This window comes from Pithys albifrons, chromosome 12 (assembly GCF_047495875.1).
Source record: "Pithys albifrons albifrons isolate INPA30051 chromosome 12, PitAlb_v1, whole genome shotgun sequence".
NCBI classification, from domain to species: domain Eukaryota; kingdom Metazoa; phylum Chordata; class Aves; order Passeriformes; family Thamnophilidae; genus Pithys; species Pithys albifrons.
Window position 1 is genome coordinate 21,179,150 of NC_092469.1, and position 22,219 is coordinate 21,201,368.

General features: G+C 66.3%; 4 protein-coding genes across 15 annotated transcripts; 2 read left to right on the forward strand and 2 right to left on the reverse strand.

Annotated features, from left to right (window-relative positions):
* The first annotated feature begins 951 nt into the window (after positions 1-951).
* Positions 952-6,930, forward strand: DEF8 (differentially expressed in FDCP 8 homolog). 7 transcript variants are annotated; one of them, XM_071567308.1, is made up of 12 exons: positions 952-1,027; positions 1,911-2,026; positions 2,343-2,425; positions 2,510-2,659; positions 2,874-3,015; positions 3,088-3,252; positions 4,267-4,394; positions 5,030-5,143; positions 5,737-5,817; positions 5,905-6,045; positions 6,139-6,248; positions 6,325-6,930. In XM_071567308.1, the coding sequence occupies exons 2-12, from the start codon at positions 1,921-1,923 to the stop codon at positions 6,425-6,427; spliced, it is 1,323 nt and encodes a 440-aa protein (XP_071423409.1). In that variant the 5' UTR covers positions 952-1,027; positions 1,911-1,920; the 3' UTR covers positions 6,428-6,930. The 7 variants fall into 7 exon arrangements, with proteins under 7 accessions (XP_071423409.1, XP_071423408.1, XP_071423412.1 ...); XM_071567307.1 differs by having other exon boundaries at positions 1,001-1,067; XM_071567311.1 differs by having other exon boundaries at positions 1,001-1,047.
* A 304-nt stretch (positions 6,931-7,234) lies between these two features.
* Positions 7,235-11,154, reverse strand: DBNDD1 (dysbindin domain containing 1). 6 transcript variants are annotated; one of them, XM_071567759.1, is made up of 5 exons: positions 10,652-11,154; positions 9,505-9,640; positions 8,394-8,555; positions 7,836-7,976; positions 7,235-7,755 (listed from the first exon to the last, which is right to left on the reverse strand). In XM_071567759.1, the coding sequence occupies exons 2-5, from the start codon at positions 9,551-9,553 to the stop codon at positions 7,586-7,588; spliced, it is 522 nt and encodes a 173-aa protein (XP_071423860.1). In that variant the 5' UTR covers positions 9,554-9,640; positions 10,652-11,154; the 3' UTR covers positions 7,235-7,585. The 6 variants fall into 6 exon arrangements, with proteins under 6 accessions (XP_071423860.1, XP_071423861.1, XP_071423858.1 ...); XM_071567760.1 differs by having other exon boundaries at positions 8,394-8,540; positions 9,505-9,644; XM_071567757.1 differs by having other exon boundaries at positions 9,505-9,644.
* Positions 11,155-11,156: 2 nt separating this feature from the next.
* GAS8 (growth arrest specific 8) lies at positions 11,157-18,193 on the forward strand. Its single transcript, XM_071567756.1, has 11 exons — positions 11,157-11,286; positions 11,787-11,870; positions 12,825-13,022; positions 13,149-13,355; positions 13,667-13,721; positions 14,352-14,557; positions 14,763-14,930; positions 15,225-15,311; positions 16,246-16,455; positions 17,527-17,592; positions 17,834-18,193. The coding sequence occupies exons 1-11, from the start codon at positions 11,284-11,286 to the stop codon at positions 17,981-17,983; spliced, it is 1,434 nt and encodes a 477-aa protein (XP_071423857.1). The 5' UTR covers positions 11,157-11,283; the 3' UTR covers positions 17,984-18,193.
* Positions 18,194-18,203: 10 nt separating this feature from the next.
* LOC139677626 (cadherin-1-like) lies at positions 18,204-22,135 on the reverse strand. Its single transcript, XM_071567763.1, has 9 exons — positions 22,047-22,135; positions 20,950-21,293; positions 20,704-20,859; positions 20,450-20,594; positions 20,197-20,372; positions 20,038-20,127; positions 18,829-18,971; positions 18,485-18,620; positions 18,204-18,361 (listed from the first exon to the last, which is right to left on the reverse strand). Exons 2-9 carry the CDS (start codon positions 21,211-21,213, stop codon positions 18,272-18,274), a joined length of 1,200 nt encoding a protein of 399 aa, XP_071423864.1. The 5' UTR covers positions 21,214-21,293; positions 22,047-22,135; the 3' UTR covers positions 18,204-18,271.
* Positions 22,136-22,219: the final 84 nt, after the last annotated feature.

A 22,219-nucleotide genomic window follows, 5' to 3' on the forward strand; every position in this document is an offset into this window, starting at 1 on the left:
TGGGGACCCCCCCATGCCCAAGCCACGACAATGCCCCTGTCCCCCCGTGTCAGTCCGTGGGCACCACTAGGGTGTGTGCTGCCCCCCACCCTCCTGCCCCACAGATACAGTCCCTCCATGGTGCCATCAAGGTGGGTGGTGCCTTTGTCCCCGCTGTCACTTTGCCACATGCTGAGAGGGAGAGGGGAGTGGCAGCTGCCTCTCTGTGCCAGGACAGAGTTGGCCTTTTGTCCTCTAAAAGGAGGTGGGGGCACAGACCCCAGGGGGCTCCCCCAGGGCTGGGTGTGTGCCTAGTTGTGAGGCACCCTCAGACCTGAGTCCCCTGGCTGTGGGGACCGCTGGAAGATGGGGCTGGGGGCTGTAGGGATGGGGACAGTGGGGCTGGGGGCTCTGGAGACAAGGAGCTCTGGGGATGGAGGCTGTAGGGACGAGGGATGGTGGGGCTGGGGGCTGTAGGGAAGGGGGCAGTGGCGGTGGGGATAGTGCGGGTGTCCGTGTAGGGATGGGGCCGGTGGCGGTGGGCACGGTGCGGGTGTCGCTGTAGGGATGGATGGGGCGGTGGCGATGGGGACAGTGACGGTGGGCACGGTGCGGGTGTCGCTGTAGGGATGGATGGGGCGGTGGCGATGGGGACAGTGACGGTGGGCACGGTGCGGGTGTCGCTGTAGGGATGGATGGGGCGGTGGCGATGGGGACAGTGACGGTGGGCACGGTGCGGGTGTCGCTGTAGGGATGGATGGGGCGGTGGCGATGGGGACAGTGACAGTGGGCACGGTGCGGGTGTCGCTGTAGGGATGGATGGGGCGGTGGCGATGGGGACACTGCGGTGCCGCCGGCCCCGCCCGAGCGCGGCGCGGTGCAGTGCGGTCCGCCGGCCGGCAGGGGGCAGCAGCGGAGCGGGGCGGAGCGGTCCGGGGGCGGTCCGGGGCGGGGCGCGGCCATGGCGGGGCGGGGCGGGGCGGGGCGGGGCGCAGGCGCTGCCCCCTGGCGGGCGGGCGGACCGGACCGGGCCGGGGCACAGCGAGAGGTGCGGGGGGACAGCGAGAGGTGCGGGGGGACAGCGAGAGGTGCGGGGGCACTGCGGGGGCACAGCGAGGCCTGGGTGCGGGGCACGGGGCGGTACTGGGTGACCGTGGGCCGAGGCGGGCGGGGGCGGCGAGGCAGGGCGGGGACACGGACGTGGGAAGCGGCAGAACGGGTCTGTCCGCAGGGACGGGGACACGGGGTGTCGGTGCCAGGACCGGGGTGCCGGTGACTGTGTTGGTGCCGCTGCCGGTGCCGGTGTGTTGGTGCCGGTGACTGTGTTGGTGCCGGTGACTGTGTTGGTGCCGGTGACTGTGTTGGTGCCGGTGTGTTGGTGCCGGTGCCGGTGCCGGTGTGTTGGTGCCGGTGACAGGGTGTCGGTGGCAGTGCCGGGCACCAGTGCCAGGGTGTTGGTGCTGCTGTTGGTGACAGTGCCGCTGCCGGTGCCGGTGACTGTGTTGGTGCCGGTGACTGTGTTGGTGCCGGTGACTGTGTTGGTGCCGGTGTGTTGGTGCCGGTGACAGCGTGTCGGTGGCAGTGCCGGGTACCAGTGCCAGGGTGTTGGTGCTGCTGTTGGTGACAGTGTCGCTGCTGGTGCCGGGGTGTCCGTGCCGGTGCTGGCATGTCAGTGACGGTGCCAGGGTGTCATTGCCAGGGACAGGGTGTCGGTGACAGTGTCGGTGCTGGTGATGCGGTATCGCTGCCTGTGGTGGGGTGACTGTGCTGGTGCCAGGGTGTGGGTGCTGGGGGCACGGCGCGAGTGCCTGTGACGGGGTGTCGGTGCTGGGGTGTCAGAGACAGTGTCGGTGCCAGTGGCTGGGGTGGGGTGTTGGTGCCGGTGCCGGTGCCGGTGCCGGTGTGACTGAGGCGGTGTCTGCCCCCGGCAGGACGGTGGCAATGGCGTCAGATGAGCGGCTGGCCCGCTTCCGCCAGGCACACCTCAACCCCTTCAACAAGACCCCCGAGCAGCCGGAGCGCCCCGATGGAGAATCCCCTGCCCCAGGTGGGTGCCAACCCCCTGCCCCACCCCCGGCCCCACACTGGGGTGGGCAGCTGGGCCCGACCCTACCATAGTACCCCCTGATCTGCAGGAGGGTTCAGCCCCTCTGTGGTACCCCTCTGTTCTGGGTTTGGGTTCAGCCCCCCGTGGTACCCTTCTGTTCTGGGGATGGGTTTGGCCCCCCCATGGTAGCCTCCTGTTCTGGGGGTGAGTTTGGCCCTCCCCTGGTACCCCCCTGTTCTGGGGGTGGGTTTAGTCTCCCTGTGGTACCCCCCTGTTCTGGGGATGAGTTTGCCCCCCATGATACCCCACTTTGCAGTCCAGCAGCCGGATCCCACCCCAGGGGACCCCGAGGGCGCCCTGGACCTGGGGCTGGCCGAGGACCATTTCTCCCGCCCCGTGGTGAGTGGGGTGGCTCTGTGGGAATCGGGAGGGGGATGTGTTTGGGGGGCTCGGCTCACTCTCCTCCTCCTCTGGCCATGGCAGGGGCTGATCCTGGCGTCGGATGTGCCACAGCTGCGCCGGGCCATCGAGGAGTGCAAGCGGGTGATCCTGGCACTGCCCGAGCACTCGGAGCGGCAGAAGGACGCTGTGGTCCGGCTCATCCACCTCCGCCTCAAGCTGCAGGAGCTGAAGGTGGGACTGGGATGAGACCTGAGGGGCCTCCATTGCTGACCCCCCATCCCTGGAAGAATTCAGGGCCAGGTTGGACAGGGCTTGGAGCAACCTGGGATAGTGGAAGGTGTTCCTGCCCATGGCAGGGGGTGGAATGGGATGAGCTTTCAGGTCCCTTCCCACCCAAACCATTCCACGATTCTGTGATTCTCTGCCCCCTCTTTCCCTGCTGCAGGACCCTGGTGAGGACGAGCCCAACATCCGGGTGGTCCTGGAGCATCGCTTCTACAAGGAGAAGAGCAAGAGCGTCAAGCAGATGTGTGACAAGTGCAGCACCATCATCTGGGGGCTCATCCAGACCTGGTACACCTGCACAGGTGGGTTTGGGACACCCTCTCTGTGTCCCTGTCCCCCCAGTCCCTACACTGACCCCCCGCTGTGCCCCCCAGGCTGCTACTACCGGTGCCACAGCAAGTGCCTGCCACTGGTGAGCCGGCCCTGCGTGCGGGCCCAGGTGAGCCACCGCGCCGAGTACCAGCTCAGCATCTGCCCCGAGAGCGGCCTGGACAGCCAGGACTACCGGTGTGCCGAGTGCCGCGCCCCCATCTCCCTCCGTGAGCCACCGGGGGCTGGGGGGCTGTATGGGGCTGGGGGAGCTGGGGGAGCTGAGGGGGCTGGGGGGAGCTGAGGGGGCTGGGGGGCTCTATGGGGCTGGGGGAGCTGGGGGCTCTATGGGGCTGGGGGAGCTGGGGGGGCTGGGGGAGCTGGGGGCTCTGTGGGGCTGGGGGGCTCTATGGGGCTGGGGGAGCTGGGGGCTCTGTGAAGCTGGGGGGCTGTATGGGGCTGGGGGGAGCTGAGGGGGCTGGGGGAGCTGGGGGCTCTGGGGGGAGCTGGGGGCTCTGTGGGGCTGGGGGAGCTGGGGGCTCTATGGGGCTGGGGGGCTGTATGGGGCTGGGGGGCTCTATGGGGCTGGGGGAGCTGGGGCTCTGTGGGGCTGGGGGCTGTATGGGGCTGGGGGGAGCTGGGGGTTCTATGGGGCTGGGGGGTTCTATGGGGCTGGGGGAGCTGGGGGCTCTGTGGGGCTGGGGGGCTGTATGGGGCTGGGGGAGCTGGGGGCTCTGGGGGGAGCTGGGGGCTCTATGGAGCTGAGGGACTCTGTGGGGCTGGGGGAGCTGGGGGAGCTGGGGGGAGCTGGGGGTTCTATGGGGCTGGGGGAAGCAGAGGAGATGGGGCAAGCTGGGGGTTCTGTGGGGCTGGGCAGTGTGTGGGGTTGGGGGGGAGCTGGGGAGGTTGGAGTGAGCTGGGGGGCTCTGTGGGCCTGGGGGAGCTGGGGTAGCAGGGAGCTCTGGGAGGGACTAGGGGCTCTGTGGGGCTGGGGGGATGTGCAGGGCTAGGGACTTCACAGAGCTGTGTGGGGCTGAGGGGTTGTGGAGTGGGAGGTGTGTGGGGCTGGAGGAAGCTGAAGGCGGGGGCTCCAAGGGCTGTGTGAGGCTGAGCCATGGGGAGCTGGGGAAGGTGACATTGCAGCTCCACCATGTCCCTGGTGCCCAGGGGGACACATGGTGTGGAGTGAGCAGGGAGCGGGGCGGTGCTCGTGCCAGCCCCATGCCAGCCCTTTGTCACCACAGGGGGAGTGCCCAGCGAGGCCCGACAGTGTGACTACACCGGCCTCTACTACTGCTCCAGCTGCCACTGGAATGACCTGGCTGTGGTGCCCGCCCGTGCCATCCACAACTGGGACTTTGAGCCCCGCAAGGTACCCCTGGCACAGAGTGGGGACTCCCCAGGGCATCACAGGGGGCCCTGGGAACCCTGGCTCTGGGTGGTGGTCACCTGGAGGGCTGCATCCCTGGTCTTGGGGGTCCCTGGGAGCTGTATCCATGGGTAGAGGTGACTTGAGGGGCTGTGTCCCTTGTCCCAGGGGTCCCTGGGGGCCATGTCCCTGGTCATGGGAGCCATGTCCTGGTTATGGGGGTTCATGGGTAGAGATCACTTGTGGAGAGCCATGTCCCCAGGGCTGTGCCCCTGCAGTGTGTCCCTGCCACAGGTCCCTGGAGTGATGGCAGCAGAGCTGGTGGGTGCTGGGGGTGACAGTGACCCTGGCAGTGGCAGCAGGGCTGGCGGGTGCCAGGGGTGACAGTGACCCTGGCAGTGGCAGCAGGGCTGGCGGGTGCCAGGGGTGACAGTGGCTCTGGCAGTGGCAGCAGGGCTGGTGGGTGCCAGGGGTGACAGTGGCCCTGGCAGTGGCAGCAGGGCTGGCGGGTGCTGGGGGTGACAGTGGCCCTGGCAGTGGCAGCAGGGCTGGTGGGTGCCAGGGGTGACAGTGGCCCTGGCAGTGGCAGCAGGGCTGGCGGGTGCCAGGGGTGACGGTGGCCCCCGTGTGGCGGGCAGGTGTCCCGGTGCAGTATGAGGTACCTGGCACTGATGGTGTCACGGCCGGTGCTGAAGCTGCGGGAGATCAACCCACTGCTGTTCAACTACGTGGAGGAGCTGGTGGAGATCCGGGTGAGTTCTGGATCCAGGGGAAAGGGGACACCCTATGGGGTTGGGGAGGACACCATGGAGGGAGTGTGGGGTGAGCAGGAGGTGGGGGGACCCTGGTGGCACCCACTGGGTCCCACGGACAGCAACCAAGGGGGGGGGGGGGGTTAGAGCAGAAGGTGCCCAGACTGCTACAGAGATGAACTTAACCCAATCCAGTCTTGTCCTTGTCATGCTGCTGTCTCCATCCTGTCCCCATCCCATTCCCAACCCTGTCCCTATCCTCATCCCGCCCTTACCACTGCCCTATTCCCTGTTTTGGTGCTATTCCTGTCCCATCCGTGTCCTCATTCCCATCTCATCCCTGTCCTCATTCCTGTTCCCATTCCTATCTCATCCCTGTCCTCATTCCTGTTCCCATTCCTGTCCCCATTCTCATCCCATCCCATTCCTGCCCCAATCCCCATTCCCATCGTGTCTCATTCCCACCCCATCCCCATCTCATCCTCGCCCCATCCCCATCCTGCTCCTGGCACCGCCCTTCTTCCTGTCCTTGTCCCATCCCTGTCCCCATCCCTCCCCACTCCTGTCCACATTCCCATCCCCGTGCCCTGCAGAAGCTGCGCCAGGACATCCTGCTGATGAAGCCCTACTTCATCACGTGCAAGGAGGCGATGGAGGCGCGGCTGCTGCTGCAGGTCAGGCTGGGGGTGCTGGGGGGCCAGGGCCGGGCGCTGCAGTGACGGTCACACGGCGGTGACAGTCACAGTCACCTGTCCCTGCAGCTCCAGGACCGGCAGCACTTTGTGGAGAACGATGAGATGTACTCGCTGCAGGACCTGATCGACATCGAGGCCGGGCGCCTCGGCTGCTCCCTCACCGAGATCCACACACTCTTTGCCAAGCACATCAAGCTGGACTGTGAGGTGAGCCCACGCTGTGGGGCAGAGACACGGGGCTGAGCCAGGGGGAGACCCCCATGGAGCTGGTGGGCTCACCATTGTCTCCTGCTCCCCCAGCGCTGCCAGGCCAAGGGATTCGTGTGTGAGCTGTGCCGGGAAGGCGACGTGCTCTTCCCCTTCGACAGCCACACCTCGGTCTGTGCCGACTGCTCTGCCGTGTTCCACAGGTACCGACACGCTGGCGTGGGGGGTGGGGACACGGGGGTGGCAGGGGGTGACCCGGCACTGTCCCCTACTCTCCAGGGACTGCTACTATGACAACTCCACCACCTGCCCCCGGTGTGCCCGGCTGAGCCTGCGGAAGCAATCCCTGTTCCAGGACTCTGGCACCGAGGGAGAGCTCTGAGGAGGGTTTGACCCCATGGAGGGGCTCAGCCCCACAGCTGCCCCCCACCCACCACAGGGCCCTGGGACAGTCACAATCATCCCTGCGGTGGTTTGGGGACTGGGGTGGCTCTGACTCCGGGACCCTCTGCCTGTGGGAATGGCAGCGCTGCCAAGGGGAGCCCCGGCGGAGCGGCTGGATCTGGTTAACTGGGATCCAGTTAAGGCCCCACAGCGGCTCCTGCCGTCCCTGCATGGAACTGGAGTATGGGCAGGGATGGGGAGCAGGCAGGGACCGGTGCTCCGTTGTCCCTGGGCGATGGATACTTCCAGGAGGGCTCAGCCCCGGCACCGGGACTGGACGGAGCCCACACACACACACACGCTACCGGGATCCGGTCTCTCCCCAGCACCGCCATTACCGGGGCCGAGCCCCGACAGATTTGCAGGGAGGGACCGGGCGCGGGGCGATGCCCTCTCCTTCCCTCCCGGTGTTTCCTGTAGCATTAACGAGCCTCTTTGCGCAACCCAGCACTCGTGTTCCTCCTTCGGCCCGGGGCAGGGGGCACCGGGAGGGCTGGGGCTCCTGCGGGGCGGGGCGAGCACCGGCACCGATTCCGTACCGGGTCGGTCCCGGCTCCAGCGCCGCCGGTGGGTGGAGTTGCGCTGTGTGCCCTTATTGGGGATGTGCCGCGGTCACCGGGAGGGGACGCGGCCGCGCTGCCCCGGTACCGGCCGAACCCCTCCGCCCCGGTGCTGCCGGCGTGTCCCGCGTCCCCAACCCTCCCACTCCCCACCCCGCGGCGGCGCAGGCGGGCAGAGGCCGGCGATGGGTCGGTCGGTCGGTTTTACCGGATCACAGCGCTGCTACATCAGAACCGGGCGGGCACCGGCACCGACACCGGCCGGGCTGGGCCGTGCAACCCGTATTGTCCTGCCCCACCCGCCGCTCCCGGCAACCGGGGCCGTGGCGCCGGCGGGGCCCGGCGAAGCTGGACCGGTTCCCCCCCGAGGCCGTGGGTCACCGGCTGTGAGCGGCTCTGGTGTCTTCCCTCGCGGGGCTGGGGCCGCCTCTGCCCTCCGGGCGGGCTAACGGGAGTCCTGCGCCCGGGGACGGGCTCCATCGGTACCGACGGAAGCAGCACCGGCGTGTCCCGGTCTCCCTCGGCGGATCCTGTCCCTACGGCTCCCGCGGGCGCTCGACAGGCAGGAAGGCGTCTGGGGGTCCCGGGGGTCCCGACGGCAGTTCAGGGTCACTCAGGTGCTTCTTGTCCCGGCCCTGCTCCCGCGCGCGGGTCCAGGAGGGCGAGCGCAGGTACCCGGCCCGCGGCACCGGCGGCGGCTGCAGCCCTGCGGGACGGACCGGGCGGGCGGGCGGTCATGGGCGGGCCGGCACCGGCGGACAGAGCGGCCCCGGGCCCCCTGCTCACCACCGGGCGTCTCTCCGGCCGCGTTCTCCTCGTCAGAGTCGGCGAAGACCTCGGCCAGCTCCTGGTCCGACATGTCCGTCAGCTCTGTCAGGTCCAGCAGGTCGAAGTGCACCTCCAGCGAGGACACGCTGCTCAGGGGCTCTGCGGGCACCCCAGCGGGCTGGAGACCCACCGCTATCCCCCACGGGGCGCCTCGGGGTGGGCAGGGGGCGAGGGGGTACAGGGGGACTGGTGCTTGGGCACCCAGGGAGCTGGGGGGGTGAGGTTTGGTGGGGCCATGACTGGGTAGGGGCAGGCAGGGGACCCCAGGGACAGGCAGGAGCCGGCAGGGGACTCGAGGGGCAGGCAGGAGAGCCCAGGGGGCAAGCAAAAGGATGCCAGTGACAGGCAGAGGACCCCGGGAGCGACAGGGTGTGCTGGGGACAGGCAGGGAACCAGGGGTAGGCAGAAGATGCTATAGGCAGGCAGAGACCCCAGGGACAGGCAGGGGCCCAGGGGCTGGCAGGGCGTGGCAGGGACAGCATTGATTCTGGGGACAAACAGGGACCCCACACTCACGTCGGCGCTCGGTGACCTGCAGCAGGCCAGCGCTGGGGATGGGGATGCCACCCTGCTCGTCTGGGGGAACTCGGGGGGTGTCCTGGGCTGGCCCATGGGTGGGGGTCCCCGCCGGGCGCTCCGGGGCCAGCGGCTCCTTGCCGAGCTCTGCCACGCCGGCACCTGCCGCGTTGGTAACAGCAGCTCCCTCGGGGGCCCCCGTGGGGTGCCCAGCTGGGGGGCTGGGGGCAGTGGGACCCCCGGGAGGGCCAAGGGAACAGGCAGAGCTGCCCGGGACCCTCGTGCTGGCAGCTGGCAGCCCCCGCCCCGCACCCCCCCTCCCCGCGCAGCCCCTTTGTGTCTGTGAGACAAAGCGAGGCCTGTGCTGGGGCCTGGACAAGGGCAGATTGTGCTGGGATTGTCCCCAGCAAGAACCGGGAGGGACAAGGTGGCCGTGGCCGTGGCACATGGTCACAGCACAGGGTCATGGTATACAGTGGTGGCACAGCCGGTGGCCGTGGCACACAGAGGTGGCACAGCCATGCCTCGGGGCTGAGAGGGCACTGAAGGCAGGAGGAGCCCCTGTGTGCCCAGGGCAGCACCAGGGGACACGCCAGCCCATCCTGTCTCCCCTTGAGGTCCATACTGGTGCCCTGGCACTGTGTGCCACCACTGGACCATGCCACCACCATGCTTCAGGGTGACACGGCCCGGGGACAAGCATCGCCTCCCCGCCCCCAGGAGGGGGACAGCAGGGCAGGGATAGAGCCCTCAGCCCGACGGGAAAAGGGATGTTACGGGGTGTTGGGTTCCTGCCCCGGGCACGTGGAGCTGTGGGACACCAGCAGGACACCAGACCCCTGCTGTGACACCAGCTGTGCCACATCCTGACCCCTCAGGGTCGGACTGTGCACCCTGCACTGCTGGCACCTTCCCTCCAGCTGGGAAATGGGGTCCCCACCATGCCCCAGGATTGGGAAGACCTCCCTGGAGGGGACATGGGAACTGCCCGCTCCTGCCCACTTCCACCACCCCAGCCCGTGCAGTGCCCAGCCCTGCTGGGTGACAAACACCGTGCGGTGTCACCGTAAGGAGCACAGCCCCCCCCGACCCCCACCACGCCCCCACCCACCAGGGCGCTGGTCCCGGCCGCAGAATTCCCCTCTGGCCTCTGCCTGCATGGTCCCGCCGTGCCACCGGCCGTGTCACCGGCCGTGTCACCGGCCCTGTCACCGGCCACACCGCCCGCTCCGGCCTGGGCTCACCGGCTGCCTGGCGGGAGCGGGGCCGGATCAGGGATCTCTCCCACACGCTGTGTGCTGACTCACGGCAACTGCAAAGCCGGGCAGCCGCCGGTACCGACACCCCATGGCACCGGGCACCCCCAGAACCCGCGGCCCGACCCAGTGGCGCTGTCACCACAAAGGTCCGGTGTCCCGGTGCCCCCGGTGCCACGGCCAGGGCTGCACCATGCCAGCAGCCACGGCACAGCCATGTGCAGGGCACAGGCAGGAGGGATGGGCAGGGGAGCTCTGGCACCGCCTCTGTCACCAGGTGCAGCCCCCCCCAGAATACTGGGGCCCCCCAGCTCCACTGGCACAGCCACCTCCCTGTGCCCAGGCACCTCTGCACGCTGGCACTGGCACAGCTGTGTGGGGTGTCTGCAGGGCACCCCATTGCTCCCCATGTCCCCTGGGTACCCCACTGCCCCCCCATGTCCTGTGAGCACCCCACTGCACCCTCACACCCCTCGGGCACCCTACTGCTCCTCTACCTCCCATGGCATCCCTCTGTGCCCTCATTTCCCTGAGCACCCCACTGCAACCCCAGGTCTCCAGTGCACCCCACTGCTCCATCTGACCTTCTGGATGCTCCGCCACACCCCCTGCCTCCCACTGCACCCCCGGGCACCCCACTGCACCCCACGTCCTGTGAGCATCCCAGTGCCCCCCAAGTCCCAGGGCAGCCCAGTGCTCCCTCAGACCCCTGTGCCCCGATTCTCCCTCTGCCTCCTCCCATCCCAGACCCTCCATGCACAGACCCCCCTTCTCCTGTCCCCGGCCCCGCAGCCCCCCAGCACGCCCCGCGCTGCCCTGTGCCCCCCCAAAGCACCCCCAATGCATCTCCTGTGCCCCCCCCGTGCCCCCCCTCCGTGCCCCCTCCCTCTCGCACTCCCGCCCTACATCTCCCGTGCCCGCCCCGCCCGCCCCGCGGGGCCCGGCCCGGTTCCACGGGGATGGGCGCTCCGGTCCGCGCCTCCCCGCGGCCCCCGCCCTCACCTGCGGTGGCGGCCGCAGCCGGAGCCGCCATGGGCTGGAGCCGGTGCCGGTGCCGGTGCCGGTGCTGGGCGGGGCGGGCCCGGTGCCAGCCCGCAGCCCGCACGGCGCTGTCCGCCGCGGCGGGGGCGGGGACACCGGGCTGGGCGGGGACACCGGGCTGGGCGGGGACACCGGGATGAGTGGGGGCACGGGGTGGGAGCTGAGGGGACCGGGGAGGGGGGCGGGCACACGGGGACCAGGGAGGTGCCGCGGGGATCCCGGGGGTGCGGGAGCGGGGTCGGGGGGCCCGGCTGCGGGGGCAGGCCGGGGCTCGGGGGTGAGCGGAACTGTGCCGGGCACAGCGGGACCTGCCGGTCCGCCCGGTCCCCCCGGCGCCCCCGAACTGCTCTGGTTCCCCCGAGCCCCCGGTGCCTCCGGTTCCGTCCCCTCTCCCCGCCGGTGTCCCCGGTGTCCCCTCGGTCCCGCCCCGGTTCCCCCGCCCGGCCCCGCCGGCCCCGCCCCCGTTGCCAGGGCGGAGCGTGGCGTTGCCAGGGGGCGTGTCCTCATCAGCGCAGCTCCCGCGAGCTTTCGCCTTCCTCCCGCGAGATCTTCCCCGCCGTTGCCTGGAGACCGCGGCGCCGGCGGCCGCCGCCATGGTGAGAGCGGGACCGGGGCCGGGACAGGGACCGGGGCCGGGATCTGAACCGACACTGGGACCGGGACCTGGACGCAGAACCGGGGCGGCTGCGAAGGGTCCCCTGGACCCGGGAGGTGCAGACAGGGGACAGCGGTGGGGCCCAGCCTCCCCCGGCCGGGCCTGGCCCGAACCCCGAGGGCTGCGGCACCCGGCCCGATCCGCTCCGGGAGAGGGTACGGAATCCCCCGGCGCCATTTCCAGCGCTGCGGTGACGCTCCTGAGCCGTTATTTCGAGTACCGGGAGGCTCACTGTGAAGCTGAGGCGGCAGCGGTGGTGCATGAACCACGAGGGGCCCGGGGGGGCCCGGAGGCTTCCAGGCTCGTCCCGGGCCCCGGTTCCGTTTCGCTGTTCTCTCTCTGCCATGAGAGCGGGGATGCTCCGGGACCGGCACGAGGGCCCTGAGCGGCACGGCTTCCTCCGCACCCATTCACCTCCTCTATTTGGCTTCCGGTCCTCAGGCACCCAAAAAGAAGGGCTCGACTAAAGGGAAAGGTCCGGCGGTGGTGGATGGCTTGGACCTGGAGGACATGAGCAAGGAGCAGGTGAGAGATCCCCCAGGCCACCAAGAACAGCTCTTGGGACCCCTGTGGGGGGGGTGGCGCCTGGCCTGGCTCTGGGGACAACAGGTGGCAGAGGGTGACAGAGACGAGCAGCCGGGCTTTGTGTCACTGCCTGATGCCTGTCTGGGCTGGGGAGGGGAGTTCTTGCTCTTCCTGGAAAGAGCAGCCACCTCATCCCACCCTCTGCTCTCCAGCCCTGTGTGCTGGCACTGCTGAGGCACCTCCTGGCCTGGGGGCAGCTCTGGGTCCCCCACTCCAGCACAGGCACTGAGGGGCTGGAGCGTGTCCAGGAAGGGAACAGAGCTGGGGAAGGGGCTGGAGCAGCAGGAGCAGCTGAGGGAGCTGGGGGGGCTCAGCCTGGAGAAAAGGAGAGTCAGGAGGGACCTTCTGGCTCTCTGCAACTCCCTGACAGGAGGGGGGAGCTGGAGGAGTTCAGGCTCTGCTCCAGGGAACCAGGAACAGGACCAGAGGAAAAGGCCTCAGGTTGTGCCAGAGAGGGTTTAGGTTGGATGTTGAGAAAATTTCTTCATGCAAAGGGCTGGCCAGCTGCTCAGGGCAGTGGTGGAGTTTCCCATCCCTGGGGGGGATTTAAGAGCCATGTGGATGTGGCACTTGGTGACACGGGTCAGTGGTGGCCTTGGCAGTGCTGGGAGACTGGTTGGACTTGCTGTTAGAAGCTTTTCCAACCCAAACCACTCCATGATCCAGGAGTGTTTAAGTGCCTGAGAATGGTGTTACTGGACACTACGAGCCAGAGCCCCATCGTGAGGTTTTGGGGCTCCTTCTGCTGAGGCTGTTGGGTTCAGTCAGGGACCTCTGCTGCTCCATCCCAGTGACAGCCACCATGTCCTGCTGGGTTTGGGACACGGAGTCTTCAAAGGCACCTGTCCCAGCCCTCCCCTCCGCCTTACCTGTCCCTTCCTGTGGGCTGTGCAGCTGCTGCAGCACGTGCAGCGTCTCCGGGAGGAGCTGGACCGGGAGCGGCAGGAGCGGAACTCTTTCCAGCTGGAGTGTACCAGGATTCAGAGCTGCTGGGACATCACCCGCCAGGAGCTGGAGGAGAAGAAGGCGGAGCTGCGGGGCCGGGACCGGGAGATGGAGGAGGCCGAGGAGCGGCACCACGTGGAGATCAAGGTGGGGGAGAAGGGCTCCAGGTGAGCCTTGGGCAGCTCTGAGGAGGAGAGGAGGGGAAGAGGAGGAGCATCCCAGCTCCGGGTGTCTCCTGCTGAGCCACTCACCCTGTCTCTGGCCTGTCCTTAGGTGTACAAGCAGAAGGTGAAGCACCTGTTGCACGAGCAGCAGGAGACCCTGACGGAGCTGAAGGCAGAGGGAATCCTGTCCCTGAAGAGGGCCCAGAAGGATCACTGGGACCAGGAGCAGGAGCTGTGGAAAGAGAAGCGCTCCTTGAAAGCCCAATTGAAGGAGCAGCAGTTGGCCAATGAGGCAGCAGTGACAAACCTCTGCCTGGTACGTCCCTGGCCAGGCTGGAGCCACCTGTGAGGTGCCTCAGCCCTAGGGTGGGAGCAGGGGCAGGATGCTGCCTCCCTGCTTCTCTCTGTGGGGTGGGGTGGTGTTTCTGCTGCAGGAATGGGGAGAAGGGATTCCTGGTGACCCCTCTGCTGGAGTAGGGGGCTGGGAGAGCAGCTGGAGAACTTCCAAGCCACTGTTTGCATCAGCATGGGATCAGAATCCTTTCCCAGGGAGCAGGAGGGAATCCCTGGGGGTGGGCTGGCTCAGGATTTGGTTGTCTGCTCTAAGATGGAGCGTCTCCTTCACAGAAACACGAGGAGGAGATGGCCCGGCTGCGCAGCGACTTCGAGACACAGGCCAAAGGTGAGGGCTGAGGCAGATCCTGCAGGAGCAGGATGGGGAGAGCTGCTCCAGGCTCCTGAGCAGAGCCTCCAGCAGATGTGAGCTGGGGATTCCCTCCAGTTCTGGAAATTTTTTCTGTCCCAGTTCTGGCCTTTTTTCCCCCCAAGTTCTGGCTGTTTTTATCCCTTAGTTCTGGCCAGTTTTCCCTATAAATTCCAGCTGATTTTCCCTTCCAGTTCTCTCTAATTTCCTCCCCAGATCTGTCCAGTTTGCCCTCAAGTTCTGGCTGTTTTTTCTTGCCTCCCCATTCTGGTCACTTTTCTTCCCCAGTTCCAGCCAGTCTTCCCCCAGCCCTGGCCATTTTTGCCCCCAGTTCTTGCTCCCAGTGCTATGGCACTGCCAGCCCTTTTGCTGTGGGGTAGGATGGCTGGGGGAGCCCTTGCTGAGTCCTCACTCCAGTGTCCCACTCAGGGGACATTTCAGTTTGGGACAGGCCCACCTGGGGCCTTTCCATGCCCTCTTTCCAAGGATGTCATTCCTGGACTCAGCTCTCCCTGGTCCTCACAAAGGTCCCAATGCCGACATGGTGGCACGGGAGCTGGGCCATGGGGTCTGCAGGAGGCCCCCCCTCACCCACCCTGTGCCCCCCAGAGATGGATGCCAAGTACAACAGGAAGATGGAGGCACTGCGGGAGGAGATGGACCTGCGGAGGAAGAGAGAGATCCATGAGCTGGAGGAGAGGAAGAACAACCAGATCAGCGAGTTGATGGTGAAACACGAGGGGGCTTTCGGTGACATCAAGAACTACTACAACGATATTACTGCCAAAAACATGTCACTCATCAACCTCCTGAAGGTACTGGCCGTCCCTGTGCCACCCCTCCACCTGGGGAGCTCTCCTGCCAGGGTGTCACCTGGATCTGGTAGTTCCCAGGTGTTGGTGTGTGTGCCTCTGGTGGTCTGAACAGCACCACGTGAACAGGGAGGGTGTCCTGAGGGTGGGGGGCCCTCTGAGGGGCTGGACAGCTCACAAGAGCCAGCACTTGTGTTCCTAAGAACAGGAGCAGGTGGAGGAGATGAAGAAGAGGGAGATTATCTTGGAAAAGGAGAAGTCGGATGTGGTGCAACAGAACAAGGGGCTGACAGAGCCTCTGCAGCAGGCCCAGGAGCAGGTGGCTGAGATGCAGAAGAAGCTGGCTCACTATGATATGGACAAGGAGAGCTTGATGGTGAGTGGCCAGCCCTGCCCTTTTCTGGGCTCATTCCCGGAGGGAAAGCAGTAGCCTCTGCCACTTAGTATGCCAGGATTGCTGGACAAAGTGAGTCCCATTCCACTTAGCTGGGTGTTTGTGAGATCTCAGATGGGGATCCAGAGGGAGGCCAGAGTAGCCCTCACTGCAGAGAGGTTGGTATGGGTGCTGCCTGGTTTTGTCTCTGCTGCTCACTCTCCTCCCTTCCCAGAACACATCCTCAACAGTTTCCAGATAATCACATGCTCCTTAACCCTCCCTTCCTGCTCACAGAACTCCAAAGCCCGTCTGAAAGTCATCCAGAAGGAACTGAAGGACCTTCAGTGGGAACACGAGGTGCTGGAGCAGCGCTTCAGTAAGGTGAGAGCTGCAGGCAGGGCTGGATGTCCCGTTCCCTCTCCAAACCCTCTCCAGAGGGCAGGGCGTGGGGGCTTAGCAGAGCCTGTGCTTAGCCAAGGGCTTTCCAAAGCTAATCCAGAGCCGGGCGATAACGCTGCTCCCAACAAAGCTGCTCCCAGCTCTGGCCTCTCCCACGGTCAGCAGACAGGCCTGGCCTTGTACTTTGCTAAGCAATCACACACGCTCCAGCGGGCCCCACAGGCTGACAGGGGCTGTGTGGGGCAGAGCCGGGGGGGTTGCCATGGCCCCCTCCTTCTGCAGGCATTCCAGGGTCGCTCCCCTGCTCGTCATGCCAGGGCAGCTCGGGATGAGCCCTGCAGAGCGAGTTCTCCCCCGCCACTAACCCAGATAAATCTGTTGAGGCAGGAGAGAGCTCATTTGCAATTCGTAGAAATCCCCAGGAATATGAACATTGATCTGAGGCCTCGTTAACAATCCATCATTAAGACAGAGCCAGATTCGGGGCGTTCAGAAATAGGCTTTGGAGGAGAGACTGTCCTAATTAGAACACTTAACAACTAGCTGTGAGCCAGAGACTGCTGCCAGCTGTGGGGAGCAGAGGAGAGACCCCCATGTGCCACGGGGCCCTCACCGGGGTCTGAAATAGTAGCATCCATTGCCTTGAGGGGAGGAGGAGGAGGAGGAGGAGGAGGAGGAAGGAGAAATGCAGGTGCTGCGCCATGGAGAGAGGGAGAGAAGCTGTGCCGCAGCACCTGCATTCCCTGCAGGCTGCAGGTGCTGTGGGGAATGGCTGAGTTGAGCTGCCAGACCAGTTTGCTGCCCCATTTGTGCTCCACACCATTAAGCAAACCCCTTCAGCCTCCTGCATACCCCTCTGTCCCCCCTGAGCTCCTGAGGGCAGTGGGACACTGTGCTGTGCCATCTCCTGGAGCAGGTCCAGGCAGAGCGAGATGAGCTCTATCAGAAGTTCACCAAAGCCATTAATGAGGTGCAGCAGAAGACAGGGTTCAAGAACCTGCTCCTGGAGCGGAAGCTGCAGGGACTCCTCAGCCTCCTGGAGCAGAAGGAGGTGGAGCTCAGTGAGGTCGTCGCAGTCTCCCACCTGGACCCCAGTGCCCTGTCCTTGGTCTCGCACAAGCTGAAGGTACCGGGGGCTGGCGGGGGCAGGTTTTGGGGGGCAGAGCCTGCTGTGGGGTGTCTGCAGCCCTTGGAATGTGCAGGTCCTCATCTGCATGGCTGCAGCTGCAGCTTCACTTGTTCCCAGCACTCCCAGGGCCACGTGCGGTGCCGTGGGGCATCGGCTCTGCCTCCAGAGCGGAGCGTGTGGGTGTCGGAGATTGGCACTGATCTGTCCCTCAGGTGGAGCCTGTTTGGAGGAGTGTGGCCCCAGGCCTCGTGGTGCTGCCAGCGCCCCGTGCTGCCACAGTGCTGGCTGCCAGCAGGTCCAGTGGCTCCCGGGGACTCTGTGTACAGGGGTTGTACCTGGCGAGCCTCGCCTGGCCATGGGGACAGAGCAGACAGGATCCTGGGGCTCTGCGGCATCTGCCGTGCTAAAAATACCTCTGCAGAGAACCCAGAGACCCACATTCCCACAGCCTGCCGCAGCCAGAGCCAGGCAGCAGCGCTGGCTGCAGGTTGGGCTCAGGCACCGGATGAGGGCTCCACTGCCCCGGTGCCCTCCCGCTCGTCCCCATCCAGGTCCCCGCTGAAAGAGGTGGCAGGGAAGCTCTGGGCTGTCCTATCAGTGAGCAGCATGGCCCCGGGACAGGCAGCGGATGTGTCACCTCCCAGCAGGTGGAAGGAAAACACATTCCTGGGATGGCGTCGTGGCGTCGGGCTCTGGCGCAGCTGCTGGGGTCCCCACATTCCTCCGCTCAGCTGCCTCGGGCAGCTTGGCTCCCTCTAATTCCCCGGTGCCGCCGCAGCAGGGTGGTGCTGCCAGAGCAGGTGCTGCCGGCGCTCCCTGCGTGGTGGGGCAGACCAGAATGGCTGTGGTGTTGAGCCGGGAGCTCCCTGTCCCTTCCCGGGGCTGGCTGTCCCTGGCAGTGCCACTCGGAGGGGGCAGGGTGGTGGCCGCCTGCCAGGCCGTGCTGCCGGATGCTCTGCTCACACTGTGACTCCTCCATGTGCTGTGCCACACCACTCCTGCCTGCAGCACGGCCACCGTGTCCCCAGGGCTGGGCAGCGTGGCCTCACACCCTGTCTCCCTGCACAGGACGTGCTCAGTTCCAAGAATGACACTATCCAGGACCTGCAGCTCAAGCTGGCCCGAGTCTGCAAGGTGAGGGTGGGAAGGAATGTTGAGGGATTTAAAAGCCACATGGATGTGGCACATGGGGACATGGGCTAGTGGTGGCCTTGGCAGTGCTGGGGGAATGGTTGGATTCGATCTTAGAGGCCTTTTCCAACCCAAAAGACTCCATGATTCCATGGCTGTGGCTTAAGGGATGGGAACAGGACTGGGGGGTGCAGGGACCCCCCGCCCTGGCACAAAGGGGCTGACGGGGATTCTCCCTTCACAGGCACACAATGACATGCTGCAGACCTTTGAGGCGAAGCTGACAGCCTTCGGCATCCCCCTGGACAACCTGGGCTTCCAGCCACTGTCCTTCCCACTGCCGGGGCAGGAGCTGGGGCAGGGCCCTGCTGGACTCGTTTCAGTGCCCACCTGACACCAGTTGGCACGAAGGGTCCCACTGGCACACCGGAAGTGGGGTTGTGCCCTTCTCCATGCCATTAAACAGACCCCAGTGAGCATCTTTGGCACCCTCTGCTCGCCGGGGGGACTGTGGTGCACTGGAGGGCTGCAAGTATCCCACCCACCACACCAGGCTGCCCCTGGGGCTCCCTCCTTCAACCCCCAACCACAGAGTGATTTTTCGAGACAAATCGTGTTGTTTGGATCCTTTAATGGCATTGGTAGAGTCATTCCTGCATCCCTGGGGAGAGGCTGTGCCCCCCTAACTGCCCCGGTACGTTGAGTAGGAGTAGGGGCTGATCAGCAGCGGGACATGGAGCTTCTGCGCTGGGTCGGTGATGGTGAAGACGACCTGGGGAAGAGTGAGGAGGCAGCAGTGAGGATCCCCCTCCCAGAGCCAGGCCCTCTTGGGGGGGCAGCCCCCCAGGTCTGACTGTGGCCCCCAGACCCGCCCCAGGCTCCCCACACTCCGTACCTCCACGTAGGGGTAGAAGCTGGTGTGCCCCAGGCCCTGCCAATACGCCGCCGTTTCAAAGCGCAGCTTGTAGGTGCCAGCCTTGGCCTGTCCTGCTGCCAGGAGGGGCCGGCTGCGCCCATCTGTGTCCGTGTGCCTGAAACCAGATGGAGCCAGCCATGCTGTGCCATGAAACCCGTCCCTGACATACCCCCAGGACCTGGTCATACCCCCAGGACCTGGCCCTGCCGCTGGCAGCCCCCAGGCAAAGGCTGGGCAGCCGGTTGTGCCAGGAGCCTTCAGCCAAGCCCACAGGGACCAGCAGCAGCGTCCCTATCCCATTCTGGTGGCACCGGCTCTCCTACCTTTGTGCCAGCTCCCTCCACTGTGGCCCCGGCTCCTGCAGCTGGTCCAGGCGGATGGCGAGGCCGGCTGCCGGCAGCCCCGTGACCGTGTTCAGCACATGGGTGGTCAGGGTACCGTTCCCCACCTCGGACATCCCGTCAGCCTGTGACAGAGGGGCAAGAGTGGCTGGGACCTGTCCTGGCAGCACCATCTGCCTCCCACTCGGATGTGCCATAGCTGAGCCACTGCACCCCCCTGTGCCCCAGGGCCAGGATATGGGTCCCCACATCCTTCCCATGCCACGGGACTCAGCCCCTGGCACGGCAACCAGCATGCTGTGCATGCTGGCTGGTTCCTGCTGGGATGTCAGGCTCCGTGCCTGCAGCAGCACCACGCTCCCTGCTCCCCTGCCCGTCGGTGGGCCCCGGCACAGCAGCAGCGGCTGGCCTGGACCCAATAAGGAAGTAGCCCTGTCCCCGGCAGCCCCTGTCCTGTGGCCGGTGCCATGTGCGGGCGGATATTGACCCTGCCCAGCTCTCTGGAGCTGTCTGGGGTCAAGGTCAGAGCGCTGGGGGTGGCTGGACCCCTTCCCCTCCTGGAGCTCCCAGGCTGAGGTGGGACCACAACTCAGGGCTGCGTCCCAGCAGCCGGCACGGCCAAGTGCCTTCCCTGGAGCTGGACCAGCTCCCGCTGCCAGCCCAACACTGGCACCAGCTGACATGGAGAGGCACCTGGCGACCTTACCTGGCTGTCCTTGGTCCCCCTCAGCCAAGGGCCCACTGTTGGTGACACCGTGCAGAACGCCAGCCCCAGCCCCGACCGCCCTTCCTGGCGCCACAGCCTCTCCCCACAGAGCTGGCGCAGCTGAATGCCGCTATCCTGGCACAAGGCTCCCGCAGAACCGGGTGCTCCTCCCTGGTTGGGCCGAGCCGGCACGGGCGGCTTCCCGCTGGGAGCTGTGCACAGGAGCCTGCTGGCACCCACACTCTGGCAGCGCCGCAGCCCCGGGGCTGGTGGCCCAGAGCCCGGCGGGAAGTTGGGGCGCCAGACCAGGGGAAGCCACGGAGGAGCTGCCATCCCAGCCTTGCCTCCCACCATGGAAAGCACCTGGAGCGCATTGGTGCTGCGGAGGCCGGGCATGTGGGGCTGCTGAGAGCCGGCACCGGCTTCACCACAGCCTCACCCTCCCTGTCTGCACCGCTGGGCACCGGGGCTGCTCCGTGGCTCACCTGCACTGTGATGCGGGCGGTGGTGGTGGCTCGCAGCCCGTAGCCCCCCATGTCGGCTGCCTCAATCTCCAGCGTGTATTCAGGGACCACCTGCAGTGAGAGGCTGCGTCACCCCCGAACTGGGGCTGAGAGCAGGGTGGGGGCTGAGCCCAGACTCACCGCTGCCGCCAGCCCTGGTGCCGCCACAGAGATCAGCCCGGAGCTGCTGTTGATGGTGAACATGTGGGGCTGGGGCAACTCCGGCGCCTGGCTCAGGATGGAATAAACCACCACTCCATTGCTGGAGCTCACGGCATCGTCCGCATCGGTGGCCAGCACCCGCAACACCAGCGTGCCTGGAGCAGGTGATTCTTGGTGACCTGTCCCCACAGCCCCCCCACCGCTGCCTCCCAGGCAGTGACAGTGGTCCCACCTGGCTCAGCTCCCTCTGGCACAGAGCCATGGAAAACTGCCTGGGAGAAGACAGGCCGGTTGTCATTCTTGTCAGTGATAGTGATGGTGAACTCCATGGGGTCCTCCACAGGCTGCCCACTGGCTGACACAGCAAGGGCGTAGAGCTGTGAGGGCACAGTAAGCCCGTGCTTCAGTCCCCTGTCCCAGGGACCGTCCCCTCCCTGCTGCTCTGGCCTCAGAGACCATCCCTGCCACAGCTCCTCTCTCATTCACCACATATTTGTCCCTCTCCTCCCGGTCCAGCGGCTTTGTCACCTCCAGCCACCCCGTCTCCCGCTCGATGATGAAGACTCCCACAGGGATGGTGTCTGCTCCCTGCCCCGTGATGCTGTAGAAAACCTTGGTCTCCTTGTCCTTGTTGGACTTGATCTGGCAGTGGGAAGGGAGAGGGGATTGAGGAGGGTTCTGGTGCTCCAGAGCCCCCCCAGCCCCACCTCTGGTCCCCTCAGGGCCATGTACCTGCACCAGCTTCTTGGGGAAGGGCCCCCGCTCGTTCTCAGGGCAGTTGATGGGGGGAATGACCCAGTCCCTCTTCTGCCGCCGGAGGCCGTGTCCGTGCTCCGGGAAGGTCAGGACATCCCGTGGGATGGAGAGTGAGGCTGCAGGGCCGTGGTGGGACGTGGCTCTGCCCCGGGGCTCTGGTGGGGTGGCCGTGCAGTGCCCCCGGCCCCATTGGGATGTTCCCACCAGGAGGAGGAGAAGAGTGAAGGTGCAGGGTGACATGGCTGCAGCTGCAATGGCTGGTCCCCCGGGTGCCAGCTGGGGACCTTCCCTGTGGCGTCAGTGACCTTGGCTGCGTCCTGCTGAGAAAGCAGTGCTGCCTTTCCAGCGCTGCCAACCCCGGGCGGGAGGGCGGGGGGGCCCTATGTGGGGCCCTGGGCATGAGATGCTGCTCCATGCTGGGAGGTATAAAGGAGCCCAGGAACCCCCCAGGGCACTGTTCCTTGGTGACCGCAGGACCCCCCACTCCAGCAGGGTGCATATGTGGTCCCCACTGGGGGTCCCAGTGCAGCCCTGGGGGTCCCGTGCACCCACAGGCAGCAGAGGGGGAGGAGGCAGCGGCGGTGGCACAAGGAGATTGGGGGCGTTCCCGCGGGGAGTGGGAGGTCGGGGATACCGGGGTTCATGGGGGCACCAGGAGGGATGCACGGTGGCAGCAGGAAGGCACGCGGGGATAGCGGGATGCCCGGGTGTGTCCTCGGGGGGCAGTGGTGAGGGGCTGGGGGCAGCACGGAGAGACAGGGCGGTGCCCGGAGGGTACCGGGCAGTGCCCGGGGGTTGTTGGGGAGTGCCGGGGGTTGCCAGAGGGCTCCCGAGGAGGACGGATGGGTGCCCCAAGGGTGCCGGGGGAGTGGCCAAGGGGTAACGGGGGGTTAATGGGCGATATGGAGGGTTGTTCCGGGTTGCCGAGAGGTTCCAAGAGAATACCAGGCAGTGCCCGCGTGGTACCGAAGGGGGTTCCAAGGGAATACCAGGCAGTGTCCGAAGGGTACCAGGAGGTGCCCAGAGCTTGAGAGATGGATGCCCGGGGCTAACAGGGGGTTCCAGGAAGGTACCTAGCGTGCCTGGATGGTACCGGAGGGTGCCCGGGTGATAACGTGGGGGTGCCATGAGGTATCGGGCGTTGCCGGAGGTTTTCAGAGAGGTACTGGAGATTGCCGGGGGATGCCCGGAGGGTGCTGTGGCCGCTCTCCGGGGCGGGGCGGGGCGGTACCTGCGCGGCCACCGC

What these genes read in the sequence shown, in the direction of transcription:
- DEF8 (XM_071567308.1), top strand. Translation starts at nt 1,921, where the DNA reads ATGGCGTCAGATGAGCGGCTGGCCCGCTTCCGCCAGGCACACCTCAAC. An exon ending in AGGAGCTGGTGGAGATCCGG is followed by an intron (nt 5,144 to 5,736) that starts GTGAGTTCTGGA and finishes CGTGCCCTGCAG; the next exon opens with AAGCTGCGCCAGGACATCCT. An exon ending in TGCTCTGCCGTGTTCCACAG is followed by an intron (nt 6,249 to 6,324) that starts GTACCGACACGC and finishes CCTACTCTCCAG; the next exon opens with GGACTGCTACTATGACAACT.
- DBNDD1 (XM_071567759.1), bottom strand. Translation starts at nt 9,553, where the DNA reads ATGCAGGCAGAGGCCAGAGGGGAATTCTGCGGCCGGGACCAGCGCCCT. An exon ending in GCAGGTCACCGAGCGCCGAC is followed by an intron (nt 7,977 to 8,393) that starts GTGAGTGTGGGG and finishes GGGTGCCCGCAG; the next exon opens with AGCCCCTGAGCAGCGTGTCC. An exon ending in GGCCGGAGAGACGCCCGGTG is followed by an intron (nt 7,756 to 7,835) that starts GTGAGCAGGGGG and finishes TCCGTCCCGCAG; the next exon opens with GGCTGCAGCCGCCGCCGGTG.
- LOC139677626 (XM_071567763.1), bottom strand. Translation starts at nt 21,213, where the DNA reads ATGTCACCCTGCACCTTCACTCTTCTCCTCCTCCTGGTGGGAACATCC. An exon ending in GCCAGAGGGAGCTGAGCCAG is followed by an intron (nt 20,373 to 20,449) that starts GTGGGACCACTG and finishes CACCTGCTCCAG; the next exon opens with GCACGCTGGTGTTGCGGGTG. An exon ending in GCTTCTACCCCTACGTGGAG is followed by an intron (nt 18,362 to 18,484) that starts GTACGGAGTGTG and finishes ACTCTTCCCCAG; the next exon opens with GTCGTCTTCACCATCACCGA.
- GAS8 (XM_071567756.1), top strand. An exon ending in AGGACATGAGCAAGGAGCAG is followed by an intron (nt 11,871 to 12,824) that starts GTGAGAGATCCC and finishes TGGGCTGTGCAG; the next exon opens with CTGCTGCAGCACGTGCAGCG. An exon ending in CTTCGAGACACAGGCCAAAG is followed by an intron (nt 13,722 to 14,351) that starts GTGAGGGCTGAG and finishes TGTGCCCCCCAG; the next exon opens with AGATGGATGCCAAGTACAAC.